The sequence below is a fragment of the Montipora foliosa genome, chromosome 11 (assembly GCF_036669935.1).
Source record: "Montipora foliosa isolate CH-2021 chromosome 11, ASM3666993v2, whole genome shotgun sequence".
Lineage (NCBI taxonomy): Eukaryota > Metazoa > Cnidaria > Anthozoa > Scleractinia > Acroporidae > Montipora > Montipora foliosa.
In genome coordinates, this window is record NC_090879.1 from 30,799,463 (window position 1) to 30,811,795 (window position 12,333).

The following is a 12,333-nucleotide window of genomic DNA, read 5'->3' on the forward strand; positions in this document are numbered from 1 at the left end:
GGGCGATTGAACTCTCCTGCCTTTGTATCACATACTCCAAACTTAGTTACAAACTCTCCGCTGAGTTTAAACACCTGCACTCGGTGATTCGATGAATCACAAACCAGCAGATGTCCCGCTCTGTCCACTGACAGGCAGGAAGGTTGATCGAACTCCCCGTCCCCATTCCCCTTATTACCAAATTTATAAAGAAACTCTCCCTCCCTATTAAAAACTATTATACAGTGATCACCTCTGTCTGACACAATAAGATAGTTATCGTGCTGGATACAATGAAAGGGAAAGCTGAAAGAACCTTCAGTACCGATACTGCGCAAAAACCGACCATCAAGTGAAAAGATTTTGATTAATTTGTTACCACGATCGGCAACAATAATGTTCCCATCGCTGTCAATTGACAATCCATGAGGATTCCAAAGCTGGTGATCCAGGCTTCCTTCTCCTCCAAACTGATTAAGAAAATGACCCTCATCACTAAACAGTTGAACTCGGTGGTTGTTAATGTCTGCCACTATAATCTTATTATCATGAAAAGCTATCCCAGCAGGAAAGTCAAACTCTCCCTGCTGATTACCCTTTTTACCAAACGATCTTAAGTGAGTTCCATTACTAGTAAATATCTGTACTCTGTAGTTACCAGCATCACTCACTGCAATCTCATCTTTGTCATTCACTGCTACCCCCCAAGGGTAACAAAGCGTCCCAGCATCCGAACCTTGTTGTCCAAAGGATAACACGGGTCTGAACTGCCTGTGTTTAACTTGAACCTCAAAAGGGTTGCCACGAACGTGTTCTCCATTAACTTTTACGGATGCCTGACATGTTCCGATTTCTTTGGCAAAATAGTTAATCTTGTAAGTGCCATCTTTGTTATCTTGTATTTGAGGCTTGATCGCACTGTCACGGCCTTCACGAGTTTTGATTTCCAATGTCACGCAATCACGTTCTTGGTGACATTGTTCTCTTTGTGTGTTCCTTGTTGTTACAACGATCTCAGCTTTAAGTCCAACAGTTCCTTCGCAGATTCCTTTTCCCTCGGCGCTCGAGTCTTTCGGGATAGTTTTGGTGATAAAACTTTCAAAACAGCCTATATGTTGGAATTTTAGATCATCAAATAACTTTTCGTTCCCTTTAAAGACAAAAGCCATGACATGTTCGAAGTCGGAGTTACCTGAATCATCTTCTTCAGCCTCTTCCTGAATTATTTTGTCCATAAATTCATGGGGCTGCATGATTTGAGCGTTTGTGCTTCGCTTTACAATCATTTCGGTTTTTTCAATTTCTGTTTCCTGCATTTTCACGTCTTCTTCAATCTCGTGTCTTTGCTCTCCTAGAAGCTGCAACGATTCTCGCACTTTGTTTTCCACCTCATCAAAGATGTGATTCTTTTGCGCTTCAATGGCTGCAATGAAACTGTCGGCAAACTGCTGCACGTCGCTTTTCACTCGTGCGGCTTGTTCTTGAATTGAAATGCAGTTTTCATCAATTTTCGCAGTCCTTGTCATCTTCTCCTGCGCTCTTCGTTTCTTTGATTCAATTGCTGCATTGACTATCGATTTGCGTTCCTTTGCGGCATCTTCCAAAACAATCTTGACGTGACCTTCGTGATCTGTAAGAGCACAAGCGTTGCAAATGGCTATTTTGCACTCCTGACAGAAAAACTTCAGTTTTTTCTTCTCGTGTTTCCCGCAAAGAGTCGGCTGATTTAAAATACTCTCAAAGTCTTCGTCTCGAAAGTCTTTCAAAGCCAATACGTGGTGTTCTTTATTGCTCCTTAGTCCGTTATGCAGAGGGAGGCAGTCACCACACCAGAACGAACAACAAGTGAAGCAGTAGGCAGATTCTCCGCTTGTTTTCTCGCAATTTCCACACTTGATGCCACTCGTATTGCACTCTGTGACAGGCAAAGCATCCAACAAACTGTTGACTCGAAAGTTTGTTGGAAAAGCGTTAAGATCACCGTTCCCAAGGATCCTGAAGTTTCGCCTGCACTCGGGGCATGAAATAGTGTCTCGAATTCCGCTCGTTTGTTGAATCCTTTGCAGGCAATGAAGGCAAAAACTGTGTAAGCAAGGAAGCTGCTTTGGATTAGTGAACCTGGTCATACATACAGGACAACAAACGTGTTCATGAATATTGTCTAGAAAGGTTTTGATATCCATGACCAACGCAGAGAAGTATGATGGACTTCCGTGTTGAACTCGCGTTAAAATGAACAAAACATCTGTGTGACTCTGTGTGACTTGATGTGTGACTTTGTTGATTGTTGGCTGGTTTTGTGATCTCAACCAATTAAAATGTCTGATGTCAAGTGTTTCAATATCCCGGATTTCATAGAAATTTAGCTCATCAAAGTGTCACGTTTTTCATGAATTTAAGCTAATGTTGCTCAGTGCATTTCTAAGGAGTGAAAATGTTTGCTACAAAAGCATAAAGAAGGCATGTCTTGATTTTTCAGCTTAGCCGATGTAATTTTTTTTCTTTTTTTATTGGACATAAAGTAAATAACATATACAAACAAAGATGGTATAGATAAATAACAGTTGTGGTATAAAAAGAAAACAAAGAAGGGAGAGCGTTAGTCAATACATTCTATTACTTTGACATTTTCTCAATACCATCTACTAGATAGAGGGGTTACAGGATGCCACAATTTTCTAATTTCCACACAGGCTCCCCAAGCTGAAAATACGTGGTGTATGGGACAGTTTGTGTATATAGAGAATTGTATGGGAAAATCACCGATCGTAAAAAAATTGTGTAAATAACTATCTCATTTGAAATAAAGTTTTCCTTCCTCAAATGTGTGACCAACTTGTCTCTTTCGCCGAGTTTTGAGCCATTCTGACGCCGTTTAGTGAAGTGATGCGGAAGGCCGTTACTGAAATAATAGCTGGCAACACGACCGTTGTTGACTGCCCGGTCACAAGTCAACAACGGTCGTGTTGCCAGCGCGCGGTCAAATTCAAATGAACCAATCAGAGTTGAGGCTGAAACCATCTTGCGAGTTTCCGTTGTTGACTGCCCGGTCACAAGCCTCTGAGGAAAGCCGAAGAGGTGAATTTTAAGGCAAAGTTTTCGTTCGTCACGAGTCTTTCGGCCGCCGAAACACACGTATTTGGAGTGAAATTTATTGGGCTTTATGGAACTGTTGTTTTTATTGTGATTCGGGACTTTTCCTGTTGAGGAGAAAACGATTTCTGGAGTGAGGTCTGGCCGGCGATGGATGGAGTTACCGGCCTTCGTATTATTTCAGTAACGGCCTTCCGGATCACTTTACTAAATGGCGTCAGAATGGCTCAAAACTCGGCAAAAGAGACAAGTTGGTCACACATTTGAGGTAGGAAAACTTTATTTCAAATGAGATAGTTATTTACACATTTTTTTTACGATCGGTGATTTTCCCATACAGTTCTCTATATACACAAAATGTCGCATACACCGCGTATTTTCAGGTTGGGGAGCCTGTGATTTCCATTGCAAATAAATCTTGTTAATAAAATCCTTAAGATCAATTTTTTTTCCAATACCTTACACCGATGAATATATTTTTTCTGATATAGAAGAAGTATGTCTAGTCTGCGTTTTTGAGAAAGAGTCAAGTTGAAAGTAAGGAGGTTCTCCAAGAACATATAACAAACAAGCTGATTGCTAGTGAGAGTCTATCTTTGTATTCACGGTGTGTGCCATTGAACCACCCAAGTGTAAGGCTGTACAGGGGCACCCAACGAAGATATAGTTCAAAAACACTTAAACATAGCATTGTCAAAGGTATTTAAACGGTACAAACAAGCATATTTTTGTCCCCTAAAAATTTTTCATCTGTTCGGATTTCCTAGCTGAAAGTCTAGTCATCCGAAAATTATAGCGATTAAAACTTACCTTTTCGAAAATTTCAGCCAGAAAAAAGGCTCCCGAAAATTCTAGGTGACCTTTTTGGATAAAAATGGGCAATTATACCATTTTTTAGATGTTCGAAAATCCTAGGACAGGCAGGCAAGCAAGAAATTTTACAACAAATGTTCCGAAAATTCGAGATCTCAAATCGTCTTCCGAACAGATATTTTCCGCAAATTGACGTTGGGTGTTCCTGGCTGCAGAAAGAAGTGGAATCAGGAATCTTCTTCTACTATAAAAATCTCAGAGGACGTAAGTTTAGATCTCATGATTTTACTTTGTAAAAACTATTATAAACTAATAACTGAGAAATCTACTGCTGTCCCAACTTCTATTAAGACGGCTTGGGAGAAGCAATTTCCTGTGATTTAAGATAATTGGCAAAAGGGTTTACACTTCACTGACACTTATGCCGCTTCTAAAGATAATAAATTAAGACAGTTTTTCTGTAAGTTTTTGCATGGAATTACGACTAGAAAAGAGTTGAAAAGATTTAAATTGTCTGATGACGATCTCTGTCCTCGATGTTAAAATACACAAAACACACAAAAAAAACTGATCCCACTCGGAAACTTCTCAGCGGCACCCAACACGAATCTTCGGTGAAACGTGTTCGGGAGAGTCAAACCCCCCGCAGGCGAAACAGCTGGAAAATGGCAGAGAAATGCTTTGTAAAGTGCGAAATTCACGACGGCGTCAAAAGCAAAAGATCTTCCTGTGGGACGTTATCGTCTATTCTCAGTCTCCTTTAGTTTCAGTAAACCAATATGGCAACCTGGCCACGTGACCGAACTCTGTCGATGACAATTTTGCAATAGGAATTTCAGTCCAAAGAAACAGAGAAATTAAAAAGTGAAATGCAATACATCCACTGGATCGTTATCTTTTAATTTCGTAATCTTAGAAACAAACTTTTCTCCATTTCTCCGTGGCAAGTCAGTTCAGCCTCGTTTTGAAAAGTAGTCTAGGTGTATTTGAATTTTTTTTTTTCTCGTCAAAGTAACACTGGTGACCACCACGACGCTTAAGTCACGTCGTAAATGGTTCATTACCCACACCAATTGGCTGATAGTTAAATTCAATATCGGCAAGAATGATGAGGTAAGAGAGGGGATCGCTATGCCCCATCATAGTTTTTAAAAAATCTATTTTTAGTTTCACAAAGATATTTTAAGTTCTCATACCCAATGTCGCGCGGCTAGATGATCAGCACCTGGGAGAGGCTTTTATCGCTTTTTACTTTGTATTGCCACAACCACTTTCCTTTACGTCGATTAAAAAGCTTTCCACTCTTTTCAATATCAAAGCTTTTAGATTCGTCGACGAACGTGATCCCTACTGTGGAGGCCATTTATTTCCACAAGCTGCGCAAGCCGCGCATACTTAAAATCTCATTTCGTGATTACAGCTCGCCAATCAGGTGCCTCTCTAAAAATAGCTGCGTAGCTGAACCATGCGGTAAAATAAGATTTTTAAAAAAAACTATTATTGGATGAGGCCCAAGTAGGGTGGATCCGCTCTGTTACCTCATCAGATTGCATCCTCTCTCATCATTTGATATCGATCGTTATATCGGTCACCAAATATTCCACCCCTTTACAGTGCGACGCGCCTTACCGTGGCCACCCAACAAACTTTCAGTTTTGACAATTACATGTAAGTACGTCAACTCAAACGACCCATTCAACGGTGTTTAACTACAACCGTGCGAACTTTGCAAGGAGGGGTGACTGTCAATCAAATTCGCCCACCCTGACTGGCGTATAAGGTTTAAAAAACTTTGTTAGGTGGCCACGGTAAGGCGCGTCGCACTGTAAGCAGTCTTGATAATAGAGACTGTTGGCATCTCAGAATGAAAGAATTCAACAACTTAATCGTCCTTTAAGTTAAAGTTAGTAAAACGACAATAATGCGAATTTCAGGTCGGGAGAAGTATTTGTTCCCTTGCAAAAATGCTATTCCGCCTTTGACATGCAGTTTGACAAGTAGTTACCAATACAAGGAATTTTCTTTAAACTCTTTATCGTCATTTTCACCGTACAGGAAATAACAACAAAGATCCAGTGGTGAGAAGTAGTTTTTCAGTAGAATTGTAGTCTCGACATGCATTTCAAGCTGGTTATTCCGCTTACGGCTTTTTACAATAGTCATGGCTTGACAGGTTAACAGTTTGGAATCCTCCAAAGAATTACGCAACTCTCAAACCTCAAGGGTAGAAAACTTTCTTTAAAGGTATCTGCAGATCAGGGGAAATTTTTTTTAGGCTCACACTTAGAGGATTGCACTGCTTCTATTTGAGGTTGACTAGCAGTAGAGTTATTTTCGTAGAGCTATGTCGCAGAGTTAGAGTTAAGTTTCCAAAATCCTGAATTCAAGATTTTGGAAGGCCTAAATCCTGAATTTAGAAATACAAAAAAGGATCCTAAACACGCATAAAGGCTAACCTTAGGCCTAATTAGGCCTAAACAAAAGTTTAGCTTTTATGAATGTTGGCTTCCAAAATCTTTAATTCAGGATTTTGGAAACTTAACTCTAACTCTACGACATAACTCTATGAAAATAACTCTAAGAATAGCTGTCCCCCTTCTATTTCTGAACGAATAAAATTGATTTACTAATAACTAAACCAGTCTTTACATTCTGAGTGGGTTTGGCACTTTTTGAGCACCTCAAAACGAGCCTGGACACCACATAGCAATTACATGATACAAAAACCAACGGGACAAGCGCACCGCAGACAACAGAACCTTGGTCTCTGATTTAGATCAAAGAAAGCTGACCAGAAAGAGCACCAATTTACAAAAACAAGTCTTAGAATAGCGCTAAGGTTTTATTCGTTAGTTCCAATCACCGATTTCAACCTGTCAGTTCTATTACCGTAAATGGTAAAAAGAAAGAATAATAAAAAAGCTGACCGCTTTTTGCCAACGTGTAGCGGTACACCCTCCCACTCCCTCCTCCTCCACCCCCCACCCCCCCTCCTCGAGGGGAGCCAACGGTCTGGCCCCAGTTTTTCGAAGGGTGGAAAGCGCTATTCACCACTCAATTGGTTTTGATAGTGTTTATCCGTTGGAAGTGATTTCCCGGTGGATAGCGAAGCCTGATCTGGATCCCTACTGTGGATTATTATGTTGTGTACAAGCCAGGAGGTGTCTAGGGTTCTTTTAGAGTGCCGATCTTCCGGAGTCGCACTCAATACAAATATTCCACTGTAAAGCAGCCACCGATTTATTCCGTTTCTAGTCGTTTCACATGGGGCAATACTTCCCACTGTGGGACATGAAGGTCAAACTGGAGAGCCACTACGGCTTGAAACTCAAACTTGAGGAGTTCTTTAACTGATACGCGAAGCTTATCTTCAATTGCCTGGAAAGAAAAAAATCGTTAGAACAAAGAGAAAAAACGAAATTGATAAAGGAGACGTGATGGTCTAATAAAAAAAAACAGATAAGATCATTTTGAGGTTACCTATATGAAAACAGACGTATTACAAACCTCAGGATGGAGAAAAACTTCTCCAAGTAGAGATCCAGACCTAATTGTCTCCATTCATGTAATGAAACTGTTCGTTTTTCAACCCTTACGGTTCTTTTAGTACTTGATCAGCAGTTAAAACACTTCATTGTGCTTTTGCTATCGATCCCTTTTTTGGTTCGGAGTTTTTATAATTGGGTGCTGATGGTCTACAAATTGGGGGAGAATTGTCCGAGGAGCGAATTGTCCTGACATCAAATTCGAAGCAGGGACACAATGACGGAGGGCGAATGTTGCAATAACTAAGAGACTAAGCTAATGCAATACTGAAAGAAAGAAGTGGTCCTCGCACCTACGAGGACAATTTCAGCGATTGTCTCTTAGAGATCTGAGGCTCGCAACTCCTGCCATGTTTTTATTTGGCAGTTCTGTGTGATATCATGCTTCGCGCTTTATTGTCGAGCATTGTGAATAGGAAGTCAGACGTCGTCACGGATAAGGGTGCTTCATAGCACAGTTGGTGGAGCATTGCTCCGTCATCGCGGAGGTCGATGGATTCAAATCCCGTTAAAGCCACCTTAATTGAGGAATTCGCAAGGATCACTTCTCCCTTATAAGTAGATACATTTATTTCATCGTTGCGATACCGCTTTAACGGCTCACAACTTTCGGAACACATAGAAGAAATTCTGGTACCAAAATCCCCCCGAAAATTGGCAGGGATTTGGAGGAAAGCACGTATGGTGCATATAGTGAAGACGGAATGAGACGGAATGGCGCTGTCCTGCGAGAGGGTGGGGAAGTGGGAGGGAAGGGGGGGGGGGGGGACAAGAGCATGCTAAACGTCATGTCAAAATAGCTTGCCTCAATAAGTTCTTTGACTTTCTCTCTCTTCATGTCATCATTAAATTTTTCTGCCAAAAGCAGACAGGAACCTGAAGTTAAAAATAAGGGCAAATTCAAGATCGACTGCCGGGTTCCCAATAAGACGTCTACAGCGTGGTGAGTTAGTCATTTGCCAAGACCACAGTGTGGTCCAGTAGTTAGGGCACGTGCCCCTTGAGATTTGAAACTCAATCTGATCACCTGTTGAATTTAAACCTGGTAGTCTCTGATTCAACTTCTCGGTTGCACTTGTAAATAACGAACTTGTTGTTATTGTTCTGTTTTGTTCTGTGTCTTTGGCCCTGAAAAACCCCTATGAGGGAGCAGGCAATTAAGTATGTATGTAAGACTCTCCAGAAACTTTATAAAGTGTACAAACAAACATGTAACAAAACCATGACATGTTTGCTCACTTTAATTTACGTGCCTGACTACAACTATGGTATTTTAAAATGCCGGACATTTTAGACCCATCAACAGGTGCCGGGAACACCCTTACGCGCAAATAAAATAAGTAACTAAAAAAATAAATAAATCGACGTCTTGTAATTTTCTTATCCAAAGCATGCCGGCCTAGATTAGCCTTTGCTACCTGCGGGTCTGCTTAAATGTAAAACTGTTCTGTTCTGATACTAAATAAAATATGTATGAATGAATGTATGTGTAAGTGTCATCCAAACTAAAACTACTAATATTATTATTATTATTATTATTATTATTATTATTATTATTATTATTATTATTATTACGAAAAACTATGTATTTCACAAAATGTTTGACGAAATGTTTAAACATATTATACAAAAGCATATGCCACTGTAGCAGGATCCAGTTGACATTCCTCACGGTTGCAGTTAATAACAAGGTCTAGATCACTTTATTTGGACTAGTTTTGCATAGGGGTATATACCCTGGTGTTTGGCGTCCCCAATCAGGTATGTCACCTTATGCCAAACTAGAACCTGTAAGGAGTGCTCTGTATCACACAGAATTTTATAAACAAGTGATGTGAGGCAGAGCCCATTTTTAAACCCTCCTTGTCAGAGAAAACAAAAAGTCCAACCATTTGCAGCTGGGATTACAAAGGCAAAACCTTCTTCTCACTGTCATATTTAAAGACCCTGAGATATAGAATTGCTCAGCTAAGGATGTAACTCATAACCTCCCGCACGGAAGTGCAATGATCTACATGTACCTACTGAGCAAGCTGGTTGGCAGTCTCAATAGGAAATTGCTGTCATTGGTCTTGTGGTGTGGCCCTGTGGCTTGGGCGCAGAGTTGGTCAGGCAAGGGTGCAAGTCATAACCTCCTGCACGAAAGTGTGATGCTCTACGTGTACCTATTGATAGATACGCCCAGATCGATTTCAATTGACAGTTTGTCATCCTTTGGTCCAATCACAGTGGAAATTAAGTCAATTAAACCTGTCCAATGAAATTTACTGACTTATTTTAATCTTGCGTGTTCGTCATCAGATCAACACTGGCTTGTGCAGTAAGTATATTAATGGTGCTCTTTTCGTTATGATCGTCACCAGGCTCCCAACAAACATTATTGGAGGTCAATAATCCCATGCAAACCTTCTGCGATTTCCCGCGTATTTTCGAATCTGAAAACGGCGGAAAGGTTTGCAATTACGACCTCCATTCTCAAGCGACAAAAGCCACGTTATCCAACGGAGGTATTTGAAAAGGAGAAAATTACATCTGATGTAGTTCCACCGTTACTTGCAAGCGAAATGAAGCAGCTGGGTACACCCCGAGGTGGGAACAAACTTGAACCGTTCGATGTCTCCAGTTTTTATTCATTTAAATTTTTGTATAGTATTATTATTCTTGTAATTTAATTCCATTGAAAGGCGTGTAATAAAGTCTGTGACACTCGTAAACGACTGTTGGTAAATTTGAAGCTCGGTTATGAATAAAGAAAATAATAAATCGCTAATAACTCTTGCACATTCGGAAAACAGGAGTCCAGTCTATTCTGTTCCGATTATTTGGAGGATATGTAATGATCTATTTTACTTGGTGTTGACGTCCTAAAATGACCCCCCAGGCCATAGCCCATCGTGCTTAAATTATTGTCGCCGAGCCACTAGCGATGTGGTACCGGTGGTCAAGAGGTTGGTGACGGGTTAATAACAGTCCAGGTTCAAATCCTATGTCCATACACGTGGGTTATCTTTTAAAAAATATATGACCATTTTCCATAATCCATATCAAGCTTATAGTCTTCTAAATTCACGATAATAGTGAGTTCAGAGAAAATTACGACTTAACGATAATCGTGAATTCAAGGGGCGCGTGTAGCCACTCTCTGTCCGACCTGTACATGTCTGTAGTACACTTGATACCCTTTGAAAAATACAGTTCATGGCGGAGCTCTGCCGCGCCTTGATGACGCTCACGCGTGGAGAACCATTGTTGCGAAATATGGTAACCCATCGATGCGAGAAATTTGGGGTTTTGGTGATAACGTCATCCTAGGACCGTCTATCCGTACGTTCAACTTTTCATGTAAGCTAATTAACAAAAATGTCTTAATGCTGGAACCTACGGTTTTTCGGCGGAAAGGTGCATGGCGAGCGTACTGCTTTCGCGTTTTAGTAGCACATGCAAAAAGTTACAAGACAACCAAAAAACAAGCTGAGCATTCTTTTTAATATGGGCTTATTTGCAGTGAACAAAAATTCCTCGCTCAAACTGAACGAAGCTCATCACACTCCATCTTCTCTGCGTGGCGTTTAATAACCAGTTCAAGTTCAAATGTTGTGCAATCCGCATAGAGAATATTAAACTTTCTCTGCAGCTATGAAGGCACTGAGGATACTCAACAAAATGTAGAAAAATCATAACAAATTTTTCTTTTAGTTTTTATATTTTGATTAAGAAAGATGACATCAAGTATTATAAGCAATACCTGCGTCAAAACTAGTTATCGTAACTGCTCTACTGTGTATATTTCCTAGTACACTCTATAGTGTACATTTTTCTAGACTTAAAAGATATTGCCACAAAACATACATCGCCTACATGAAATTAAATTACTCTTTCCATACTATTATCAAGCTAAGAGTGAAAATTTGATCTTCCTGTGCCGTTTCCGCAACAGCATTAGCATTGATTAAAAAGACAAAGGCAACTAGATTCATTTTGACAACGTTTCGACATCGTCCGATGTCATCGTCAGGCAATGAATTTTAATCGGATGAAGCATAACTTATAGTACAAGAACAATAGAACAATAGAACAATATATACAATAGTACGCTAACAAAAAATGTGAAATCTAAGTAAATAGTTTTGCCCTGACAGAGTCTGACTGTACATTAAGTGATGGTTTCAATTCTTTGATGTAGAACATCTCATGAATTAAGCAATCAAATTTCGATGCGCATTTCTTTAAGACACTAAAACTCGCCGCTGGGGGTGCTGTTGTTTGGCCATGATCTGCTAGGCGGTGCCTCCCGATAGCTGATTGATTGAGGCAACCATCCGTAACTTTATCAATACATCAGATGTCGAATCACAATCTACCAGCAATAATAATAAAAGCACCATTAGAATCGTCTTGCCATTTATTGACCAAAAACCAGCCGATATTGTGAAGCGCCAACTTACTCAGCTAAATAAGAAACTGGATATAGATCTACAGCCAGTTTTTGTCAGCCGCAAGCTCGAGGATGTCCTTAAATTCCGTGAGCCCAAACCATCATTAGTCAGCCAACAACTAGTCGTCTACAAATTTCAATGTGGCTCGTGTGATGCGAGCTATGTTGGCTATACAGCTCGTCACTTGCATCAACGAATTGAGGAACATAGATACTCAGCTATCGGGAGGCACCGCCTAGCAGATCATGGCCAAACAACAGCACCCCCAGCGGCGAGTTTTAGTGTCTTAAAGAAATGCGCATCGAAATTTGATTGCTTAATTCATGAGATGTTCTACATCAAAGAATTGAAACCATCACTTAATGTACAGTCAGACTCTGTCAGGGCAAAACTATTTACTTAGATTTCACATTTTTTGTTACCGTACTGTTGTATATATTGTTCTATTGTTCTATTGTTCTTGTACT

At 40.2% G+C, this 12,333-nt stretch overlaps 1 protein-coding gene across 1 annotated transcript in view; it reads right to left on the bottom strand.

Moving 5' to 3' along the window:
• LOC137975520 (E3 ubiquitin-protein ligase TRIM71-like) overlaps window positions 1–2,216 on the bottom strand; it is a 3,071-nt gene extending 855 nt beyond the window's left edge. The window contains exon 1 of the mRNA XM_068822631.1: window positions 1–2,216. This exon is cut by the window's left edge and continues 855 nt beyond it. Coding sequence (XP_068678732.1) covers window positions 1–2,162 — 2,162 coding nt within the window. The 5' untranslated portion in view covers window positions 2,163–2,216.
• Window positions 2,217–12,333: the final 10,117 nt, after the last annotated feature.